This window comes from Notolepis coatsorum, assembly GCF_963971535.1.
Source record: "Notolepis coatsorum genome assembly, chromosome: 6".
Lineage (NCBI taxonomy): Eukaryota > Metazoa > Chordata > Actinopteri > Aulopiformes > Paralepididae > Notolepis > Notolepis coatsorum.
The window spans coordinates 45,893,308-45,919,093 of record NC_140170.1 but is presented as its reverse complement, the minus strand read 5'-3'; the positions used below and the strand labels follow the sequence as shown (position 1 = coordinate 45,919,093).

Here is a 25,786-nt window from a genome sequence, read left to right as displayed (position 1 = left end):
TGATGTGTGATGTCTATGTGGACATTGTCCTACACATGGACTGATGGGCTTTACACGGCAGCTGCATCACTCCTACAGTACCGCCAGCCGACGCGGGCGACGAGCTGCCACTAAAAGATGTTATGATAGTTATTCATTTTATTTGAATATATAATTTCATCTGTATTCTCGAAGACACTCTGATGTCACGAGACCGCCGCCATCTTGGTATAGGGGGACCATACGATTTCTACCATCAAATGCATGCGTTGAGGTCCGTTTTTATTACATGTTTTATCACATTCTTGTTCATTTCATAACATTTTCATACGATTTGTTTTGAAAATATTGAGGCCAACATGGCATTTCACTATTTCAAAAGCCTTTCTGGTGATTCTAAGGCGAGATATGAGTCAAAGATCTCCCCCTGATTGACTTGACATAATGTCCATACAAAACACCTGCAGACATGGCCATCTCTCGAATACCAAAAATTGAAGCTGCTGTGTTATGTTTTGTACTAATAACGAACACAGAAATCCAAATCGCAAGTTTTATATAATACCAGCTGATGCATCACGGAGGAAAAAGTGGCTGGTGGCTAACATTCGGCTAACTCGCTCTGTGTTGTGGTCGTGGTAGCTACATGCTAAGCTAACGTTAATTACATAATATCGAACCGATAGGAGCTTATCTTATCTAATCTTACGTGGTGGTACCACGTGTGCCACTACCCGATCAAACATCCACGTAAGATTAGATAAGATAAGCTCCTATCGGTTCGATATTATGTAATTAACGCTAGCTTAGCATGTAGCTACCACGACCACAACACAGAGCGAGTTAGCCGAACGTTAGCCACCAGCCACTTTTTCCTCCGTAATGGTATAAAACTTGCGATTTGGATTTCTGTTTTTGTCATTAGTACAACGCGTAACACAGCAGCTTTTTGGCATTGTGAAGGACTGAAGAAAATTCCGCTTGATAGTCTTTAATTTGATGCTTTAACGATCCGTTTCTGCACTAAATGAACCGTACACAATGTACGAGGCGGGGCAGTTACCCCCCACGCTGCAGTTGCCTAGCAACAACAGGCAGGAAGTTGACTTCGAGAATGGGTTTCAGTGAGATTTAGAGATAGATACATTTTTCTGATAGAAATGTGTGAAATGTGTTAACACTTTGAGTGCCAGGGACGCGATTTGTCGTTAGTTCATGCCGCCAGTTGAGTGCCACCAACGGCATATAGCGTTTGTTTGTCGTATTTTTTTTTATTAGCGATTTGAATTCATATTTCATCAATCGAGCCTCACGCTAGTGTTGCAGACTCTCTCTGAGCTCAATTGGGAAAATACCGCCCCCTATCGTCTCTCCCTGTGTAACTGCACCCCATTGGTTTAGACTGATGGGGGGGGGGGGGGGGGGGCTGGGCGGTCCAGCCCCCTCATGTTACTTTTCCGGCGAGGCATCTGAAGAGACCCAAGTTGACCCTCAGAACAGCGTGGAATATGTATTTGCAGTACCCAACGCTGAATCAATAAACGCAATCGATATTTGGAATGGCGATCAGGAATTGGAATAATCTTTATGGATAACATCTGATCTGAGGTAAGCAATTTATTTTACCAGTCTTGGGATAATCAGAGCTGTTTTCACCTATATATCAACGTGTGCCCTATGTGTGTGTGTGTGTGTGTGTGTGTGTGTGTGTGTGTGTGTGTGTGTCTGTGTGTGCGCACTGATCAGGAAATGAGAGAATATATTTTTCAGATCGCTTCTCTAGCGTGCATAAGTACACATACTATCGATAATCTAGCGTTAATTTGAAAACGATTCATAAATAGGCTGAAAAATTACAACGTTTTTTGTGTATGCCAGAATATTCCAGTAATGGGCGAATATCACGGAATCTATATATTTTCCTGAAAAACGAGGGCTTTTCAAAATGCTATAAAACGGAAATGAACCGATTAAAAAACAATCCATTGACAGCAAACAAGTCATTGATAAACGACGGGCAGATTAGACACATAATTAGCCATCATTTAAGACAGAGATTATGCGTTTAGAGCGCTACCATTGAAGTGGGTGGTGGCATCCAACGATAAATAGTGCACGCCATGCTGGCAATCAAAGTGTTAATGGAAAGGTGAGATTTCCCTGATTACTGCTTCAACACAAACAGGGGAATTGACCATGTTGACACGTCGGCCATTTTGCTCTTATGTCATGCTCGGGCTGGGGTTCCGTTCCGTATCTTTTCTGCCCCCTCCCCCATGCTGCTATGACACTGCATTTCCCCAAGGGGATTACTAAAGGAACACTTGACATGACTTGACATAAGCATGACATAAGAGCAAAGTGGCCGCCACGTGAATATGGTCAATGTGAACCAAACACGCATGACGTGAGACTCTCAAAGTAATTTTCTAAACTATTTTCCAAATGTATAGGTTATTTACATGGTGCCTATCACAACAGAAACAGAACCACAGAATCCACAAACGGGATGTGAATGACACTATAACAACATTTGGAGTCAACAAAGCAACAACAAGCTATGCTGGAAAGAATTGGTGGATTTATGTGATGTGCTGAAGGAAGACTTGGCTTGTAAGCAGGTTCTGAAAATGTCAGCAGGGTGCAGTGAACGTAATAGGTCACTGGACAGGTTATGTTATGTTTTTTTCTTTTTTTTAAACAGATTCCCAAAACAAGTGTAGGTAGGCTACTACGCAATGCTTGCTCTCCCGCACCAAGGTAAGAAACGGGGAGTGAACTATATACAAAGCACCTATTGTGTGTGCACTTGCGTGTTATTGAGGGCCTCCTATATTTTACTTTTACTTTGTGGAACTAGGTTAGTATCGCTGAGATTTAAATCTCTTTTTCAAGAGACCTAGCCAAGAAGGGCAAATAGTTCCAGACACAACATAGAACATAGAACAACATAGAACTCAGTGAGACAATCAAGTCAAACTAAAAGTTGCTTACAACTAAAATACAATTAAAAAAAAACTGACTGAACATTTGCAGTACTCAATAGATTATGTACACTTTACAATTGTTAGGGATTGTGTTGGCAGAGGACCCAAGCGCAAACAGAGACGAGGGAGAGGTAGATGTAAATTGTCAAAGTGAGCACTGCTCCTTTAATTCGAACACTTCGAGCCAGGGGTGAAGTGTAACAAAAATACTTCCAAGGCAGCAGCAAAACAAAACAAGGTATAGCTCAGCTAAGGCCCCGTTTAGACGGAAACGCTAGCAGGTGAATCCGCAAAAATATTTTTTCGGATGTGCCTTTCGTTTATACGGAAACGGCGTTTTTACGGGGTGAAACCGCAAAAAAGTGAGACTACCTTCCAGGGTGGAATTCCTAGAAACGCAAAAGCTTTGCGCTCTCGTCTAAACTGTCAAAACCGTATAAATCTGTTAAAACGATGACGAAAGGGTTGTCACGGCTCTGGTTGCGCGTACTGCTTACGTCACAGGTAGCAGGTATGCGCCAGTAGCCGAGACGTAAACAAAGCAAGTATGTCTGACTATATCAACGGAGATCACCTGAAGGCTACATTGGCAGTACTTTTAACCCTTTCACTGTCACACGACAGAAGGTTAACCCTTTACTATCACACAACCGGCTGTCGTGTGGCAGTGAAAGGGTTAAATACACAAGAATCTGTCCCGCGGCGTGAGTGGACCCACTGTCTGTGAGTGACTCTGCTTTGGTCCAATCACATTCCCCATCCACAGTCTGCGAATCAGAGGCAGAGTAGGGCGGGTCTTCACAGCACGTCATGTGACATATGCGCCAATCGTGTGACAGCGAGGCTCCGTCGTTACAGCGTCGTCTGCACGGAGAATTCCACCCCAAAACGCTCGTCTAAACGTAAAATTAAAAGTGAAACCGCAAAACGACTTTTGCGGTTTCTGTTCACAAAACGCTCGTCTAAACGTAGCCTAAGACTGGCAGAGGGCAAAATACAAAACAAAGAATAATCTCATAAAGAGAGCAAGTCCAAAAACACAACACTAAATGACACTGGGAAACTTACTATGAACACAGGAGAACAGCACATGAAACAGGGACGAGGATATCAAACATGGAACCGAAACAATGAACCGACAACAAGAGTAGGGAACACACACCAGATATAGGGGAAACAATTAACACTAGAGAGACAGCAGGGCAATTAGCAAAACGAGACGCACATGAGGGAAACACAAGACCAAACACTCTGGGGAAATAAACAGGGAAGCACACAGAACTAACCACACAAGAAAAGACTGAACACTAGACAGAGTAAACATAACAACCATACAAGGAACTAATAAATAACAATTAACCAGGGAACAAGAGACAATGTAGCAGGGGAAGGGCACAGAGAGACATGTAGACATTAAACATAAACCAGTGCACCAGGAGGGGTAGTGACAACAAAGATCCAGGGGCTGGGAAGAGTCTGTGCAAAGGTGGGGGCTGTTGAGGAGTAGAGGAAAGTATGTGCAAGGGTGGGGGCTGTTGAGGAGGATGGAAAGGGGAGAAAGGTCCAGGGACAGGTGGACCCTCACAACAATAGCTTTAAACGCACTGAGGGAGACTAGGTCTGGACGCTTTGTCGCCTCCTACAGGCAAATCCCATGGAAACATAAAGGCCTTCTTGTGACAACGCACTACAGCATGGCGCTAGCCTTCAGGGGCTATGTTTTGAGAGCTGTGCCAAAAAACATTATTTATATTTACCGCATAAAAATATATCCACATCTGAATATAATCTTCCTATATACCTACTACACCAGCATATAACTCATATAACTCTGTATGATATAACAATGCTGTATATATGATATATATATATATATATATATATATATATATATATATATACCTGCATTGTATATTACTATTCTATTGCACTTTACAGTTACATTTGCACTCTGGTTGGATGCCAAACTTATTTTCGTTGTACTGTACTGGTGCTGTATAATCTAATGTCATCTTCAGAGAGGTTCAGAGAGCTTCGGGAGACAAGCAGCTGAACCCGTCTTTGATGACCACGGACCTGTGTGTGGGTGCTGGTGCCATTTAGTGCTCTCTGGAGAGCATGGACTCAGTCCTTCAAACTGTTATACGACCTGCAGAAGGTTTTGATAGTTACAGAGAGAGAGAGAGAGAGAGAGAGAGAGAGAGAGAGAGAGAGAGAGCTGTGAAAATTACGCTGTGCGACAAAGAACCAATAAATCTGTTTTAAGTTTTCAGGTGCGTGTCGTTTTCAGATCTCATCATCTGAAGAATTTAAGTTTAGAACATTGTGTACATTCGTTGTAAAAGACGGTAGAGGCTGTGCATGCTAATGCTAATTTTAAGAAAACTCTAACCCTAACTAACCTTACTGTCATGTCCTAATAAACTAACCTACACTGTAGCACTCAACACTTTGATGAGCATTGTTACTCAGCTGATAGAGTTGTACCCTTCCTCCTGTCTTGTTGTACAAAACGTGTAAGTCGCTTTGGATAAAAGCATCAGCTAAATGACCAAATGTAAATGTAAATGTATAATATTCACACTGCATAATAATTCCTATATAATAATAGTAATATTTCCTATACACCTGGGCCCTCATTCATCAACGTGTCTTACGCACAGATTTGTGCTTAACCTGTGCTTACGACCATTTCTAAGCAAAGAGTGGGATTCATCAATTTCAACTTGAACTTGACTTCGTGCTTATGTGTACGCACAGCTCGGAGCACACTTAGCTGACGCCCAGTGGTAGAATATATTATTACAACAAGGAAATGAGCTTCTGTGCAATTAGTTTCAACACTGGCATGTTCTGTAAGAACCGTAATTCATTATAGTTCATTGTAAAATAGCAACAGTAGTGTAATTATGGTCAAAACCCTATAAATAGCATTTGGAATAATAGATCTTTCTCTCAGAATGAATGCAGCATGGTTCATATAGCGTTATCGGAATATACAGGGTGTACTATACGGGGTGTACTCCGCGTAGCTCAACTCGTTATTATTTTGCGCACAGACCGCAGAAACACGGGAACGTTTTGATTATATTTAAAAGGCTTTACGTTAAACGAAACAAGTGGAATTTCGAAGCTGTAAGCAGAATACAAGTCATATGAACACCCACGATATAGTGTTCTTCCCCCTTTTTACTGTATAAGAAAGAATTAAAAACGCATTGCAATGACACCAGATAGTGGACAGACTATGTTTATGATGGGATTCAAGTTCGCGTTTTTGTTGATCATAGGCATGCTGTCAGAGTATGATATCTTAATCAAACATTCTAGAACATTTGTCGTCACAGATCATGTCCTAATAGAACATAGGCTATGGCATGGTCCATCGTGATATTGTGTGGACTGTTATTACTGTACCGGTACCACCCATTGTGACAACAGCCTTGTGAGTCCCGCACACAAACATGATGGGATTCAAGTTCATGTATTGAAAGGCAGGCTACATCATACATGCAGTGAGATTCATTGTTCTTGTATATGCTCTTGTATTATTGTTTATATAGGCTACCCAATACTGACATCAAAATAGATTGTAGTATGCCTCTAGAAATCATATGCAGCAGGTAGAAAATTGACGGAAAATCCATCGCGATTTGGAATAAAATTGAGGAGAACTTTAATCCCTGGGTATTAATCAAACAACACGGGAAAAGGCAGTCATATTCCAGCACGGTCTTTATTAGTGTTTGCGCTGCCCAGGCAGCAATGGTTAATAGATATCATATCCGACATCACCGTTCTCATAACACGCTTCCCTCGGCTTAGTCCATTTTTCCACATTTCATGGGGGTATTCCATTACCGTATATGGTTAATCGGGGCGGTTCTGGTATGCAAATACTTAAAACAGTGCACAAGCTCAAACGTAGGATCAAAGTCATATTCATCATGACAGGTGTGCGTAGAACCTGCGTTCGCACGTGTGGTGAATCCCGATTCTTCTGTGCGTGCACTGATTCTACATTCTGTGCTTACGTGTGGAAATAGAACACTTTCCACGCCAACGTGTCTTACGCACAGATTTGTGCTTAACCTGTGCGTACGACCATTTCTAAGCAAAGAGTGGGATTCATCAATTTCAACTTGAACTTGACTCCGTGCTTATATTTACGCACAGCTCGGAGCACACTTAGCTGACGCCCAGTGGTAGAATATCGTTACTACGCACAAGCGCTCCTCAGTACATGCATTCGTTCCAACGCGGAAATAAAGACACTGGCGCGTGTTCTGTATGACCCCCGTAATTCATTATAGTTCATTGTGAAATAGCGATATTAGTGTAATTATTGTCAAACCCTAAATAGCATGTGGAATAGGTCTTTCTCTCCGAATGAATGCAGGTTTATATATATAGCGTTATGGGGTGCACTGACTGCGCTCGCAGGAACTGTTTTCAGAGATAGCATCAGATAGGGATGAATGAGGGGCAGTCTAATTGCAGAGAGAACATAATATTAACTAGAGTCCACTACCCGAGACACCTCCTTCATTTGTACCGCAATTTGGGACCCAAATTGGAGCTACGAGCTTAAAAGCTTTTCCGTGCTTATTTGAGAAGGTCCAGCTGCAGAGCCGGAGAGACAGACAGCAGAGAGACAGACAGACAGACAGATAGACACTGTTCCACAGTGTGTGTGTGTGACCACTAGTCTCCTAGTAGAGACCCCCCCCCTCTGGACCACCTCCCAGTAGAGACCCCCCCCCCCCCCCCCCTCTGGACCACCTCCTAGTAGAGACAAGTTTTCTGAAATTTATGTTTATATATGCAAATGAGGCACTTCCCCATTAAATATGTGGACATTTATGGATGCAATAAGGCAAAATGAAGTAAAATGAACAACTAAATGTGTGTTATTGACGTTTTATTGTCACTAGTTTCATAGAAGACATGTTTAGGAAGCAAAATATAACAGAATCTCAAAATCAACAAAAAAAGTATATTTGCCTATTCACCTGCAGTGTCTCGCCTTAATCCTCATCTTCGTCTTCTTCCTAGAGAAGTCTCTACTAGGAGGTGGTCCAGAGGGGGGGGGGGGGGGGGGGGGGGGCTGAGTCTCCACTATTAGACTAGTAGTCACACACACACACACGCACGCATGCACGCACGCACGCACGCACACACACACACACACACACACACACACACACACACACACACACACACACACACACACACACACACACACACACACACACACACACACACACACTGTGGAACAGTGTCTGTCTGTCTGTCTGTCTCTCTGCTGTCTGTCTCTCTGCTGTCTCTCTCAAAATAGTATAAGTGCTATCTTGGCCCTGAGAGTTGCTCTCCGGCTCTGCAGCTGGACCCTCTCAAATCAGCACGAAAAAAGCTATAAGCTTATAAAACGATTTAATATGCTAAACTTCGTTTTAAATTCCTTAATTCACTTCTGTTTATTTCATAAAGATTTTCCCGACATAATGATACCTGCCCCGACCAGATCCGTGACTCTGTTGCGATACAGATGAATTATCTACTCAGAAAGCTTATAAAACAATTTAATATGCTAAACTTTGTTTTTAAATTCTTTAATTCACTTTTGTTTATTTCATAAGGATTTTCCCGACATAATGATACCTGCCCCGACCAGATCCGTGACTCTGTTGCGATACAGATGTGTTGTGAAGGATCAGATTAAACCGAATATGTATATTTATTTATATATATATATTTAATTGTATTTGTATATCGTTTGATATCCCCTGTATATTCCTTGTACAATATGCATTGAATATCCCTTTAGTCTACTAAACAGCCCATAATAGTTTCATTCTACCATTGGACGAGAACCTGGCGCCAGGTTGCCATACCCCTAGGTCCAAGTTCAATCGTGCCGCCTAACATGTCGTGGCAAGCCCCGGTTCCGCGCAGGAATATGTCGGGCGAAATACGAATGGTACTATTTGTTCATAGCGCATATATATATGGCGCAAGTAAAGTAGAACTTTCTTTTAGTCCAGTTCTTTACCCTCCAACAGAGTGACAGACGCAAAGCCTCCCCACGACGCACGTGCGGTGTAGTAAGGCCTACTTGGCCCCAGAATAGGCATTGAGATATCGTGTAGATTAATAGTTGAATAGTCATAGTTTGGCACTATACCGTCGAGTTGGACGTATTCTATTAAGCTAATAATAGTCTATTTATGTATGGGGCATCGTTCGGTTAGAGTTCTAAAGTTATCAGTACCCCCATCGTTCCTGACGTTATCTGGACGCTTAACCAGGCTGAGTAGACCCCTAGTGGTGCTTGCATCCGAGGAGCTCCGGGCCAAGAGCGACTGGACCTGTATATTGGATTACTCTACCCGGACGACGGCGAGCCTTCCACGGCTTGGATTATGCTTTGTGTGCTTTGATTATTCCATGGATAAAGGCCAACACTGCAGAGTGTTGGAACTACCCCCCGGAGAGGACTCCAGGTGAGACGGCGCTCGACACCAGTGAGGTCGCCTCACGTCTCTCCGTTGTGGACCGGCAGCTACCGTCCACAGAGGGTCCAGCTGTATTCGTCTGCGGTCCGAGGTTCTGTGGGCACCGTGTCCAAGACTTTGGATTCTCCCAAGACACCGTCGGCCAGATGGGATACCGCCAGCGGCTTCTCTAACCCCCCCCTCCTACTGTCTTACAACCAGCGGGACCCCCCCCCCCCCCCTTAGTGTATCCAGCTATAATCATCTAAGTACCATCGCTATCGTTTCCTAAATATTCCAGGTTGTATACTTACTCCCTGCGTAACCAGAGATTGGACATTCAATGTTGATTTACCTACGAATACTCATTTGCCATAAAAGTGCATATTTCATATTTCAAATCATAAATGTAATTAAGTGATCGTTTTTTGCTGTATTAAACCTTCGATTTGGTACATTTGTGTGGATTCGTTTCATCAGGTGGGAAAGTGTTCATCATACTTATATCTTGTACTGGGTGGCCAGAAGTTAAAGTACATGAGGTAGTGGTATTAAATATCATATCTAACAATACAGTCAGGGAATTGTACCCCTCAGTTACAATTGGTCCTTCGAGCCGGATGGTAACTAGTGTAATATTAATATAGTGTTATTAATATCGAAATGGCCTATGATGAACACTCCACGAAACGATCCTCCTAACCTAGAACGCCCGCGGCGCAGACGACAGACACCTCAGTACTTAGAGGCTTACACTGTCAGTCAACTACCTAGCCTTCGACAAACGGTAAACGCGGTAAAAGTAGAAAGTAAAATTATGTCTGACCTTAACGACCAGGTTTCCCCGACCACAGAGGCCCTAGTACAGATACAGCGCTCAAAACTCAAACCTCTCATGCGCCTCTACCACTCCTCCACCACTGCACTCCAAACTGATTGTGTGACTCCTATTGTTCTTGACCGGGCCAGATTTCACACCTCCACTTCCTCCCACAGGCTGGGCAGATTTTCATCTTACATTTTTATTCGTCCCAAATGTCCCAGCCCCATCGGATTTCTTAGCTTTTTTCACTGTTTACTTATCATGCATTGCAACACTAATATATGGTCAGTACCCCAAGTCAGACTGCCCATATACAAATTATTTTGGGGGTCTGAGGGCAGTAGCCCCCGACCCCCTCCCTGGGGAAGCACTTAAGTTAACTACCCTCCCTTTGTTCCCCCAGCCACCAGCCCTGGAAAATTAACACCTGAGTAGACTTAAGTGGCACACAAGCAGCAACAAGCAGCAGAATTGGTTTGATTTTTGAGCGCTGCGTCTGTAGGTCCTAATGTAACTGACCAAGCTCACGGTGGGGACCAGGAGGGAATTGACATGCCTTTACCCCCCGCCACTACCCAAGAAGTAGTCCCCGACCAGCCCCGGGAGGAAGACAACCCTACAGAGAGAGAACTCTGCACGGAAGAAGAGGAGGAGAGCGCCGAGGAACTAGAGCTCCAGGACTCCCCAACGAGTACCCCCAGGAGCGGCTCACGCAGGAGCGGCTCACCTCCACTACCGCCTTCCCCCAACGAAGCGGAGAGGATACTACAACAGGCGTTCCTCGTCAGCCTGACAGCCTCTACCGAACGCGATCGTCTCCAAGCACAGACGCTTAGCGAGCGCGAACAACTCCAAGCACAGACGCTTAGCGAGCGCGAACAACTCCAAGCGCAACAACGGAGCGAAGAAGAGCGCATACGCCTGGAGATGAGACGCCTTCAGATGGAAGAGAATATGGCAAGAGACCGAGCAGACACCCAGCGTGCCGCTGCCGGTGCCCAAAGAGACGCAGAGCGCGAACTCGCTCTCATCCAGCGCGAAGCCGAGCGCGACAGGATACAAGCCGAGCGCGACAAGCTACAAGCGCAGCTAATGGAGCAGCTGATCAAAAGGACAACTCCCTCTCCCTCCGCCAGGGGTTCAAGGAACTCGTCGAGACAACAGTCAAGGGCAGCGTCACCACAACGAGCAAGCGACCCTGAACTTGACCAACAGACCGAGTCTAGACCCCCCGCAGACCCCCTTCCCAAACCGGTCCAAGCGAGACCCAGCTACAAGGAAGGAGCGGCATACACTGCGGAGAAGCTAAATAAACGATTACAGGATCTGGAGGATCTGATAGAGGAAGAAGAGGGAGAGGAGGAGAACCAAGCCCGACGACAGCACAGTACTCCACCGGACCAGGAGGTCCCATACAGTCCAGGCTATACCCCCGCGGCGCTGCGCTACAGACCCCCGACTCTATTCACGGGTGAGCACGACGCACGACCAGCCCCGAGGAACAGCACCTGGACCAGCGGGCCATGGTACCCTGCCAGTACCAGCCCACAGCGAGGCGCAAGAGGGGACTCGCCCAGGAGGTCTCTCCCCCAACGCTCGCCGATGTATCAGCCATCCACGGCGTCATACAATGCCACACCGTCATTCCCAGACTTCGCCTATGAGAGTCGAGCACAGTACACGGAGCTCCGGATGTGCTTAGAGACAATGATGGTGGATGTCGCTGATGAACGCCACAAGTATGCAATATTACTGAAGCACCTGAAAGTACCGCGAGCGCACAATATAGCGCTAGCCTATGCTACCTCTTCGACTCCATACACAGCGGCCCTTGCAGCGCTGGATCAGAGATATGGACGTATATGGGATTACGTAATCCAGGAGATAAGGCATATTGACCGCCTACCCCCAGCCACAGACAATCGCTCACTAGACGACCTGTCAATCAAAGTGCAGTCCCTGGTAGGGATGCTGGGAGCGCAACGGGAGAAGGGCATGCATGAGCTATACGCCAACTCTAACGTCGAGAGGATTTTGGAGAAGCTGCCACCCGCAAGACAGGAGCGCTTTAGGCGGCAGAGGGATTACCGGGATCCCAACGGCCCCGAGCCATCCCTCCTTGATCTAGCCGACTTCCTGGCAAGAGAAGTCAGCAGCTTACGACTGGACACCTTCGGGCGGAGCACGCCAAGCTCCAGAGAGGGACCCAGGAGAATAAATGATGGAAGAAGATCGGTGACTGTCATGCACCAATCCGAGTCAGTACCGAGCAGTAAGAGTCACAGCACCCCCTCGAGAAAAGAGAAGTGGAAGATAGCGTGTCCCTACTGTGAGAAAGAACACTGGCTGTCACAATGTGACCTATTCACAAAGATGAATGCAGAAGAAGTGAGTCAATGGATAAAGTCCAACCGGCGCTGTTATCGATGTGCGCGGCCCCACATGGCAGCCGAATGCCGCCTAAAGAAAAGGTGCAGCCGGTGCGATGGAGCCCATCTAGATATACTACACGAAAGTAACGGAAGACGGCCTATACCTGCACCACGGAGCGGCACCAAGGCAAGTGTCATGTACATTGACCCCGCCAGCAGCAGCGGAGCCCAAGTGCTCTTAAAGGTAGTCCGTGTGACATTGAGCTACCAAGATAAAGTCATGGACACTTACGCCGTCCTTGATGACGGGTCAGAGAAGACCCTTCTGCTCGCCTCCGCTGCGACCCAGTTGGGACTGCGGGGGAGCAAGAACGAAATGACGATTCGGACAATAAGAAGAGATTTAAAGACGATAAAGGGCGAGAATGTCTCCTTCACCATCGCAGCCAACGGGCAGCCAGAGCGACGGTACAAGATCACAAATGCTTTCACCAGCCAAGAAATAGGACTATCGCAGTACACCTACCCTGTCACCAAGTTGATGGATAAATATGTGCACCTGCGCCAATTACCTATCCCCCTCATAGACGGCGCTACCCCGACCCTGTTGATAGGCTCCGACCATGCAGAACTCATAGTCCCGATTGACCGGGTCCATACAGGCCCCCGAGGCTGTCCTGCAGCAGTCGAGACCCGCCTAGGGTGGACCCTACAAGGCCCCCTCGCTAAATCTCCTGCAGCATGTCGAGAGGCTATGGACCCTAGAGACAATGCCCTTTAAGAACGAAAAGAAAGATATTCGCTCTAAAGAAGACATTTACGCCATCAACCTACTCGAGCAGGGGACAAAGAGAGTCACAGTCGGCGGAGTGATGAGATACGCAACTCCACTCCTGAGGCAAGAGGGAATGCCCACCTTTCACGCAAAGAAAGACGCCACGGAGCGTTATCTACTGAACACAGAGCGGCGCCTAGCCAAAGACCCCGCTCAAGAGAGTGTGTACCGAGCTGAGATTGAGAAGCTAATCACAGCGGGACACGTAACAAAGTTAAAAATTTACATTAAAGAGGCCGATCAGACGACCGAATCATGGTACGTGCCGCATCACAAGGTCCATCACAACGGCAAGGATCGCATTGTGTTTAACTGCAGCTACCAGATCGGATCCCAAAATCTGAATAAAGAGCTCTTGCCCGGCCCCACACTCGGCCCCTCCCTACTAGGCGTGCTACTGCGCTTCCGCCAGGACAAGGTGGCTATAAGCGGGGATATCAAAGGGATGTTCTTGCAGGTGAGACTAGTAGAGGAGGACAAGCCTCTGCTACGGTTCCTATGGAGAGAGAAGATCGGAGATGAGAACCCATCCATCTACCAGTGGGAAGTACTCCCCTTCGGAACCACATGCAGCCCGTGCTGTGCTACATTTGCACTACAGAAACACGTCACAGAGGACCCAGCAGCAGATGAAGAGGTCCAACACAGTGTGAAGAACAGTTTCTACGTGGACAACTGTTTACAAAGCGTCTCGACTCAACAAGAAGCCGAGGCTCTCCTAATCAAGTTACGCGCCTCCCTGATCAAAGGCGGCTTTGATCTCAGGCAGTGGGGCAGCAGTGACCCGCACGTATTGCGCAGCCTCTCCTCCGCGGACAAGGCTGCCAGCAGCGAGACCTGGATGGCGACAATCCCAGGAGAAGCCCAAGAAATGACACTAGGACTAGTCTGGCGCTTCAAAACAGACTCGCTCCACTATAGACACAAACCCTTGGCTCCAGAGCAGGGAAGGTCGGCGGCGATACCGACCACCAGACGGAGTGTGTACAGAACACTCGCCAGACAATATGACCCGTTGGGATGTATTCTACCTTACACCACCAGGGCAAAGATGATTGTACGAGCACTATGGGACAAGGACCAGGGCTGGGACGACCCAATACCCGCACACCTTGCCTCAACATGGAGAGAGTGGGAGACGGAACTCCGCTCACTCCCAGGTGTCAATATACGCCACAGCTACTTCCCATCCACAGTGAGGCCAGAGACATGCCAGATTGAGCTACACGTCTTCAGCGACGCCTCCGAAGTAGCCTACGGATCGGTGGCCTACTTGCGTGCCCAAGAGATGGGAGGAAAGATACACACTGCTTTCATCCTGGCCCGCTCAAGAATAGCCCCACGTAAGCAACAATCTATCCCACGTCTAGAGCTCTGCGCAGCCCTCGCAGGAGCGCATCTAGCCACGTTAATCCAACGTGAACTCACCATTCCGGTGCATAGAACAATCTTGTGGTCAGATTCCACGACAGTACTCACATGGATCAAGTCTGATTCATGCAGATACAAGGTCTTCGTGGGAGTCAGAGTCACCGAGATTCAAGAATTAACAGAAGAAGCAAGCTGGCGGTATGTGGACACCAAACACAACCCAGCTGACGTCATCACCCGGGGAATGTCTCTGGATGACCTAACCCGTCGCAACATCTACAGTGACGGACCAGCATTCCTCAAGCTCCCGGAAGGAGATTGGCCTACGCCCACCCCGAGGGAAGCAAGTAACGAGGAGGCTGAGAACAAGAAACCTATGTTCTGTGGACTGAGCACTGTCGCCTCCACAGACCCCAACATAGATGACTGCATTACCCTAGAGAGTGCGCAGCAAAGAACATTCCTGCGGCACCACCCAGAGATGCAGTCCACCACTGACATGTCAGCAGCTGACTACGAAGAAGCAGAACTTCTTCTACTACAACGAGCCCAGAGAGACTCGTTCCCCGATGAGCTAGACTGTCTACAGGGAGGAAACCCCGTCCCATCAGACAGCAGACTGATTCACCTGGCACCAGAGAGTGACGCCCATAATCTCATCAGAGTGGGTGGTCGCCTGCGGAGAGCCCCCGATCTACCAGATGACATTAAGCACCCGATCGTCTTGAACAGCCGACACAAGGTCACAGAGCTGATCATAAAGAAATACGACGAGGATGTACACCACGCAGGAGCAGAGAGAGTCTTCGCGGAGATCAGACGTCGTTATTGGATATTGCAAGGGAGAGAAGCAGTACGGCGCTTCCAGCGAACCTGTCTAGACTGCCGTAAGTGGCGCGCGCAGCCCAGCATACCACGGATGGCTGACTTACCCCCCTGTCGCCTCCGAATCGGCGACAAGCCATTCCACTCCACAGGCATGGACTGCTTTGGCCCGTTGTATATAAAGAGAGGAAGAGGCACCGAGAAGCGGTGGGGTATTGTATTCAAATGCATGACCACCAGAGCGATACATATCGAGCTCCTTCCGACCATGAGCACAGACTCATTCCTTATGGCCTTCCGGAGATTCACATCACGGAAAGGAAAACCGTCTACATTGTTGTCTGATCACGGGACAAACTTCAAAGGCGGAGAAAGAGAGCTGAGAGAGAGCTTCCAAGCTATGGGCCCAGAACTTAAGACCCACCTCGCTCCAGCCCAGATTGACTTCCAGTTTAATCCCCCGAACGCACCCCACTTCGGTGGAACCTGGGAACGAGAAGTACGTTCTATAAAGACAGCCCTGTACGCCGTACTCGGAGCCCAGACTGTGGCGGAGGAAGTCCTAATGACAGTCCTCACGGAGATCGAGGGAGTATTGAACTCAAAGCCCCTCGGTTACGTCTCCAGTGATGTAGCAGATGTCGACCCAGTCACCCCCAACACACTCCTAATGGGGCGGCTGGACCCCGCGCTACCCCAGACAATGTACAGGCCTGAAGAAGCGAACGGCCGAAGAATGTGGAGGTACAGCCAAGTACTAGCTGACAAGTTTTGGAGCAGCTTCCTACTTCACTACCTACCGTCTCTACAGACCCGCCAGAAGTGGGTAAAAGAGAGAGACAATTTGACAGAAGGAACAGTCGTCATGATTATTGACCAGTCACTACCCAGAGCTATGTGGCCGGCTGGCCGCGTAGGCAAAGTGATCACCGGTGCCGATGGCAAGGTCCGAGCAGCTGAAGTACTCGTCCAAGGGCGCACTTACACACGTCCCGTGGCGAGGCTCATAGAACTGCCCCGACTCCCAGATACTATCGATGATGACCATGACCCTATGACTTTGTGAGTTGACTGACCCTTACAGCGGACCTCGAGTGGTAGACAGTGCGGTTAATCTGTCTCTGCTTAGCTAATTAGGTGGGACTAATTAGGGGGCGGCTGTTGTGAAGGATCAGATTAAACCGAATATGTATATTTATTTATATATATATATTTAATTGTATTTGTATATCGTTTGATATCCCCTGTATATTCCTTGTACAATATGCATTGAATATCCCTTTAGTCTACTAAACAGCCCATAATAGTTTCATTCTACCATTGGACGAGAACCTGGCGCCAGGTTGCCATACCCCTAGGTCCAAGTTCAATCGTGCCGCCTAACATGTCGTGGCAAGCCCCGGTTCCGCGCAGGAATATGTCGGGCGAAATACGAATGGTACTATTTGTTCATAGCGCATATATATATGGCGCAAGTAAAGTAGAACTTTCTTTTAGTCCAGTTCTTTACCCTCCAACAGAGTGACAGACGCAAAGCCTCCCCACGACGCACGTGCGGTGTAGTAAGGCCTACTTGGCCCCAGAATAGGCATTGAGATATCGTGTAGATTAATAGTTGAATAGTCATAGTTTGGCACTATACCGTCGAGTTGGACGTATTCTATTAAGCTAATAATAGTCTATTTATGTATGGTGCATCGTTCGGTTAGAGTTCTAAAGTTATCAGTACCCCCATCGTTCCTGACGTTATCTGGACGCTTAACCAGGCTGAGTAGACCCCTAGTGGTGCTTGCATCCGAGGAGCTCCGGGCCAAGAGCGACTGGACCTGTATATTGGATTACTCTACCCGGACGACGGCGAGCCTTCCACGGCTTGGATTATGCTTTGTGTGCTTTTATTATTCCATGGATAAAGGCCAACACTGCGGAGTGTTGGAACTACCCCCCGGAGAGGACTCCAGGTGAGACGGCGCTCGACACCAGTGAGGTCGCCTCACGTCTCTCCGTTGTGGACCGGCAGCTACCGTCCACAGAGGGTCCAGCTGTATTCGTCTGCGGTCCGAGGTTCTGTGGGCACCGTGTCCAAGACTTTGGATTCTCCCAAGACACCGTCGGCCAGATGGGATACCGCCAGCGGCTTCTCTAACCCCCCCCCTCCTACTGTCTTACAACCAGCGGGACCCCCCCCCCCCCCCCTTAGTGTATCCAGCTATAATCATCTAAGTACCATCGCTATCGTTTCCTAAATATTCCAGGTTGTATACTTACTCCCTGCGTAACCAGAGATTGGACATTCAATGTTGATTTACCTACGAATACTCATTTGCCATAAAAGTGCATATTTCATATTTCAAATCATAAATGTAATTAAGTGATCGTTGTATACACCTTTTGCTGTATTAAACCTTCGATTTGGTACATTTGTGTGGATTCGTTTCATCAGGTGGGAAAGTGTTCATCATACTTATATCTTGTACTGGGTGGCCAGAAGTTAAAGTACATGAGGTAGTGGTATTAAATATCATATCTAACAATACAGTCAGGGAATTGTACCCCTCAGTTACAAGATGAATTATCTACTCAGAATAGTATTATAAAGTGGCTATCTTTTATGCTGTAGATCACTGCTGGTATGTGCGTGCAGAACCTTTATTTCAGCGGGGACTGTAGTATTTATTTGACGTTACTGTACAATATATGTGTATTAAAAGACGGAACTGTCTTTTATTGTATTATAATAATTATTAATATTAAAAATAAATTAAGAAAGGCATTCTTATTCCAGCATGCATTAATGACACTAACGGGCAACGGCAAAACAGTGGTTAATGGTCTTTATTAGTGTTTGCGGTGTCCAGGCAGCAATGGTCTTTTAGGAAGTTAATAGGTATAATATCCGACAGTGTACAACACCCTCGGTTTAGTCCATTCTTCCACATTTCATGGGGGTGTCCATTACCGTATATGGTTAATCGGGGCGGTTTTGGTATGCAAATACGTGAAAGTGTGCACGAGCCTCGGCGCAGGGCCAAGGTGAGATTCATCATGACAGGTGTGCGTAGAACCTGCGTACGCACGTGTGGTGAATCCCGATTTTTCTGTGCGTGCACTGATTCTACATTCTGTGCTTACGTGTGGAAATAGAACATATTCTACGTCACGTTGATGAATGAGGGCCCTGGCATCTATAGTGGGGTTGTACTGTGCATGTGGTCCATATAGCCCTGATGGCCCATATAACGCTAATGTTGTTTGCTATTCGCCTCCTCAATAAATACCATTTTACAGCAGCCATTTGACATTGTCATAACGTGTCACAGGTGTAACTAATAACACTAATTGTGGTTCCGTTCCATTTAGGTGAGCCAGAGCCGATAAACCCATGAGCCCATAAACAGGCAATAACTCACTCACTCGGTAAGCGACCCATTCTCATGCCCCCGGCGGCACATGGCCGGGTCCCACAACCTCTGCATGCATTCTTCACACTCAGACCCCCTTCTTCACACACTGTGTTTGGCCCTCTGTGCTATCCGTAGTCTCCGTGGTTAACCGCATAAGTCCGCCCAGGATAGAAACCCGGAGTGCTATGTTGGTAGGCGAGTGTATAGACCTCGACAATCCAGCCTCTCCCAAGCCTTAACCCTAACCTTAACCACACACTGTTACCTTAAACTAACCATAGCCGGGCGCCCCAGTGGCGAACCACATAACGCGCTGAGTCGCGGCACGGCCGACCCGGTTCGATTCCCGAACCCGTCGTTATTTGTCGAATGTCTTCCCCCCACTCTGTCTCCCGTTTCACCTCTCTCTCTCTCTCTACTGGACTGCCCAGTAGAATAAAAAAATGTATCTTTAAAACTAACCATAGCCGTTACTCAAACTCTAACTTTATATACCCTAACCATATCTGTTAATCGAACCTTAAAACGAACCTTAACCCTCCACATAACAGTAACATGGGGTGGTGGTGTAGCCCTGGTTGTGTTGGTAGTGAACACTGAAACGCAATCCTGTAGTCGTGGGTCGGCGGTCAGTCAGTAATTAACTCACTGTTAGCCACTCTGCCCCTAGTGGCAGCTCAATGGCATGATACTTTGAATAAGAGTCATACGCTATGACATTGCAGTGTGCTTGTTGGACCGATGTGGTCCTTTATTTGGAGGCTTCGGTCACCCACTGACCACGACCTGAGCCCGTAACCGTGGAGCGGTAGGAGCTGAATAAGGTCTCCAAAGAAACACTGACCTGTACGTAAGCGTTGGTGTCGTTCAGAGCCCTCTGCAGAGCGCGACTCAGTCCTTTGGACAGGTTCTGTTTCAGGATCAGGTCCAGGCGGTTCCTACGCAGCTGGATAGACACAACTGGGAGAGGAGAGGAAAGCACCGTTACCCTACTTTTTATCCACTTTTTCTCCTCTTTTTCTATTTTTCTCCCATCCCAATTTTGCTGTTTCCAATTCTCCCCTCCCCTGTCTTGAACGTTGCTCGCATATGCCCCCCACTGGCCGGTTGTAGGGAGGATAGAAGCCTTGCATCACGTGTCCCCTCCGCGTGTATATTTTCCCTGACGGAGTTGCACCTCCGCGTTCGGTTTGCGCAATCTGATTGGCCACTGACGTCTTTTTCAGCGCCAATCGCGCTGTTACCCTAACCCTAACCTTAACCAACTAACCCTAACCCTAACCTTAACCCTAACCTTAACCAACTTCGAAAGAGAGCGACTTCGAAAGAGTCGCCAAGCTTAACCAGTTTGTTAGGAGTAACGCGATTGGCGCTGAGAAAAACGTCAGTGGCCAATCAGATCGCGCAAACCGAACACGGAAGTGCAACTCTGTTAGGGAAAATATACACGCGTCCCCTCCGATACACGAGGAGGCAGCCTGTCACATCTTTTCACCTGCCAGCGCGGACTCTCATTTTGGCGAGGTGTAACGTGTGGGAGGCTCACACTACCCCCGCCATTTCCTGTCTCTGCTGTGCAGGCGTCCCCCAACCGACCTGTAGGAGTCGCTGTCCACAACGTCCAGATTACCACCCATCGACTTCCACCCGCTGACTCTGCCAATTGAGTTAGTATGACGACTGGCCCAAGCCGGAGGCAACGCCGACAGCCGGAGTCGAACCCGGTGTCTCTTGCGTTGGTGACGAGCGCAATGTCCGCTGCGCCACCCAGCCGCCCATTACCCTACTGTCTGAAGATAATGATAAAGTGTTCTAAACTCTTCAGCAACTGACAAAAAACTGTCTTAACTTTCCCACTGATGGACATGCATTTATTCATATAATTTGATAGCGATTTTGGGTATCAAATGAGTTTCTTCTGCTTCATGCAATATTTATGCAGGGGGTACTGAGATCTTGGGGAGCTATAATCCAAAGCATCTCAGCGAGTACCTGTTTTGACCCAGTTTTTCTCTGTGATGTTGCAAGGTAGAGGCGTCTCCTCTGCGGTGGTACTTGGCGGAAGTTCTGTGGTGGTGGTGGTAGTGGTTGGAGGTGAAGTGGTTTGGAAAGTAATAGTAGTAGGTACATCTGTAGTAGTGGTACTAGCAATAGTAGTTGTGGGTATTGTAGTGGTTGCGGGGGTGGTAGTAGGAACAGGTGTAGTTGTTGTAGTTGGTGGAGCAGTAGTAGTAATAGTAGTAGTAGTAGTAGTAGTAGTAGTAGAAGTAGTAGTGGCTGGCTCAGTAGTAGCTACTGTGGTCAGTTTGAGGCTGGTGGTTTGTTGTGTGGTTGTAGTAGTAATAGTAGCATTAGCAGTAGTAGTAGTAGTAATATTAGTAGTATCGGTTATTGGTATTGTCACATCGCCCCTAGTCATCACTGCCTTGGTTGTCAATAGAGCATCTGTCACAGTCAGAGTGGTTGTCGAGGGTGTCGTCATGGTTACCGTCGTCAGCTGAAGGCTGTCATTGGTCACAGTGTCCTGGTTGGTGGTGGTGTGTGTGGGTGTGGCGTGCGAGTCAGGTGACATGTATGCAGTCGTGACAGTCGATAGAGACGGCGTGTGGGTGGTGGTGGTGGAGGTGGGGACGGACGATGTGATGTGTGCGGCCGCGGCCGTCGACAAGGGCCGCGAGGTGCCTCCGGTGCGTGCGGGCACGGTGGTGTTCCATTGGTTGGCAGAGAATGGGCTGGTGACGTTGTCAGGAAGTGTGACGTCGTGGTCACCCGGGGTAGACAGAAGGGATTCTGGGACTGTGGGCAGGTCCCAGGCGGGCCGGTGGCTCACTGGATCCTCTGGAAGTAGGAAGAGGTTTGGAAGACAAAGAACAGGGAGGTGTAGTGGTTACGTCATTGCCGTTTTTTTTCGTGTTCCACCCTCTGTCCAACCCAATGCATTTCCCCATTGCCCATTTCTAAATCGTCTCGTTTTAAACAAATAAAGCTTTAACATTGGCATGGTGTACCTTTTTCTGTGCTTATTCATCCACAATCTATAGCTCAACGTGAAAATATTCACAATTAATGATTAAAAAAAATCGCAGAATTTTATTTCAATAAAAAATGCTTAAACAATAATGTTAGTGATAGAAGGGAACTCATTTTGTGCAAAGTGGAAAGTTTTTCAATTTCCATGCGGCAGAATTGTTACAATAGCCAATAATCCATTTTTCCAATGATAAATCATTGGGTGGGTCAATCGGGTGGAACAACCAGTGACGTCAGACTACACCTCCCTATATAGGTCAGGATAATACTATATCCACATCACATAATATGACTAGAATAGTATACTGTATAATGTGATGTGATGTTTTATGTACATTGTATGATATGGCACTGTATGATGGGATGTGATGTCTTGAACATATCACCAGCCACCGGCTAGTTGTGGCTGTTTTGATCAGGTGGCTCGTCTTCTTCTTCTGTGTTCTAAAAACTGCATTGGCAGCTAAGAAATTAAATTGGCTGGTGAAATTCTGAATACACAAACCACTGTTGCTGGTTATGTGACATGATGTGATATTATGTGACGTGATGTGATGTGATATTATGTGACGTGATGTGATATTATGTGACGTGATGTGATATTATGTGACGTGATGTGATATTATGTGACGTGATGTGATGTGATGTGATATTATGTGACGTGATGTGATGTGATATTATGTGACGTGATGTGATATTATGTGACGTGATGTGATATTATGTGACGTGATGTGATGTGATATTATGTGACGTGATGTGATATTATGTGATGTGATGTGATATTATGTGACGTGATGTGATATTATGTGACGTGATGTGATGTGATGTGATATTATGTGACGTGATGTGATGTGATGTGATATTATGTGACGTGATGTGATGTGATGTGATATTATGTGACGTGATGTGATGTGATATTATGTGACGTGATGTGATGTGATATTATGTGACGTGATGTGATATTATGTGACGTGATGTGATGTGATGTGATATTATGTGACGTGATGTGATGTGATGTGATATTATGTGACGTGATGTGATGTGATGTGATATTATGTGATGTGATGTGATGTGATATTATGTGACGTGATGTGATGTGATGTGATATTATGTGACGTGATGTGATGTGATATTATGTGACGTGATGTGATGTGATGTGATATTATGTGACGTGATGTGATGTGATATTATGTGACGTGATGTGATGTGATATTATGTGACGTGATGTGATGTGATATTATGTGACGTGATGTGATGTGATATTATGTGACGTGATGTGATATTATGTGACGTGATGTGATGTGATATTATGTGACGTGATGTGATATTATGTGACGTGATGTGATATTATGTGACGTGATGTGATGTGATGTGATATTATGTGACGTGATGTGATGTGATATTATGTGACGTGATGTGATGTGATATTATGTGACGTGATGTGATGTGATATTATGTGACGTGATGTGATATTATGTGACGTGATGTGATATTATGTGACGTGATGTGATGTGATATTATGTGACGTGATGTGATATTATGTGACGTGATGTGATGTGATATTATGTGACGTGATGTGATGTGATGTGATATTATGTGACGTGATGTGATGTGATATTATGTGACGTGATGTGATGTGATATTATGTGACGTGATGTGATATTATGTGACGTGATGTGATGTGATATTATGTGACGTGATGTGATGTGATATTATGTGATGTGACGTGATGTGATGTGATATTATTACATGGCGTTTTAACATTCGCCGAAATGCTTGTTTGTGATTGGTCAATAGCGCTCGGTAGCCCATAGCAGCGGTCCGTTATTACTCGATAACGGACCGCTGCCAGGGGCAACCGAGCAATAATGGCCGCTGTTCACAGCTGGAGCAATCAAGCCCACTGACACACACTGCATCAGCGCAACCGAGCAATAATGACCGCTGTTCGCAGCTGGAGCAATCAAGCCCACTGACACACACTGCATCAGTGCAATCAGACACACCTGCCGGCTGCCGGCGATAATAATAATAACTTTATTTGGGCTGACAGAGCCACAGAACAACTGCGTCTGCATTTGATCTCGTCTTGTCGATGGTGTAAAATGACAATGACCTCGTAGCTATACATTATCCCTTACTTACTGTATGTGACGTGATGTGATATTATGCTATGTGATGTGATAAGATGTGTGATGTGATGTGATTTGATGCGATGCAATGCCATGTGATTGATGGTGGTGGTGGTGATGATGATGATGATGATGATGATGATGATGATGATGATGATGATGATGATGATGATGATGAGGATGAGGATGAATACAAAGCAGAGGATGACATTGATTTATAAATAATATTGACAGCAATGATGAATAATTGCTATAATGAAAAAAAATATCAAAAAAATCCATATAATTTGTGGACGCTTCCAAAACTCTATCAAACTAGAATCAACTCAAACAATAACAAAGGCTAACAACTAGGTATAGAAAAGAGAAAAGAGTGAACTGAAACTAAAATAAAGTACGTATTTGAAGTGTTAAAAAAAAAAATTAAATAAAAAAATTAAAAACACTGAAAGCAAACTGAAACTACACTGCAATTGTAATACAAATTGAAGATGGAATCAAAATGAAAACTCTATTCCCCCTAAACAAAGCCCTGTTCTGCACCTGAGCTGGAGCTGGTGTTGGTGCTGGAGGTGTTGCTGCCGACAGGAAGCACAGACACTGGGTCTGGTCCTGATGTCCCATTGTCTCTGGTGACGGAGGAGGAGGAGGAGGAGGAGGAGGAGGAGGAGGAGGAGGAGGAGGAGGAGGGTAAAGAGACAGTTTTGGCTGAAGAGGAAGAGGACGAGGAGGTCTTGAATGACGATGAAGAGGAGCTTCGGCTCCAGGAGGCTTTAGACAGCAGCAGTCCTCTGGGTCCTGTCTGCAGCTCTGCTCTGTCCACCTGGGCCAGCTTGGCCAGCACCGAGGAGAAGGCAGCCTGCTCCCTCTGGTCCTCCCCCGGCACCTGGGGCCCCGGCCAGGCAGCTGGGTCCCTATCGGCCTCCTTCTCCACTTGCCTCCACTTGGCCCCGGCCTCGACCCAGGCCTCGGTCCCGTCTCTAACCCCACCCCCCCCGGCTACCGCTCTCACTCTGGCCCCTCCCACAGCCAAGACGGCTGCCCTGGCCTCAGCCAAGTCTTTGACCCCAGGCCAGTCCCCGGAGCGGACCAAGGCCGGGAGGGCAGGGGTCACCGCAGGGTCCCGGGGGGGCGAGGCAGCGGCACGTCCTGATGACCCCTTATAACCTCCCCCATCTGGAAAATATGAGGGAGAGAAAGAGGGAGGGAGAGAGAGAGAGAGAGAGAGAGAGAGAGAGAGAGAGAGAGAGAGAGAGAGAGAGAGAGAGAGAGAGAGAGAGAGAGAGAGAGAGAGATTTTTATTTAGTACATACAATTTATACAAAAGTATAAAAACAAGGGGTACAACAAGGATAACATGTGAAAGTCTGTCGACTTGTTTCCTACATGGTCCCAAGAAGAATACAATAAATCACAAAGAAAGAGTTAAGAAGATAAAATAGATACAACAAGTAGATAAAATAGACAACACAATTTTCTGAAAGAGCCTCATTACAGCATGTCATGTTCCTGTTCTTCAAGAGTGGTGGCCAAG

The 25,786-nt window shown here is 46.7% G+C and overlaps 1 protein-coding gene across 1 annotated transcript in view; it reads right to left on the bottom strand.

The window, feature by feature from the left end:
• Positions 1–25,786, bottom strand: part of LOC311229459 (UPF0606 protein KIAA1549L-like) — a gene marked incomplete at both ends in the record, with an annotated part of 283,918 nt that overhangs the window by 235,954 nt on the left and 22,178 nt on the right. Inside the window, 4 exon segments of the mRNA XM_084315540.1 lie at positions 19,935–20,050; positions 21,083–21,928; positions 24,796–24,830; positions 24,924–25,428. Of these exon segments, the coding sequence (XP_084171666.1) occupies positions 19,935–20,050; positions 21,083–21,928; positions 24,796–24,830; positions 24,924–25,428 (1,502 nt within the window).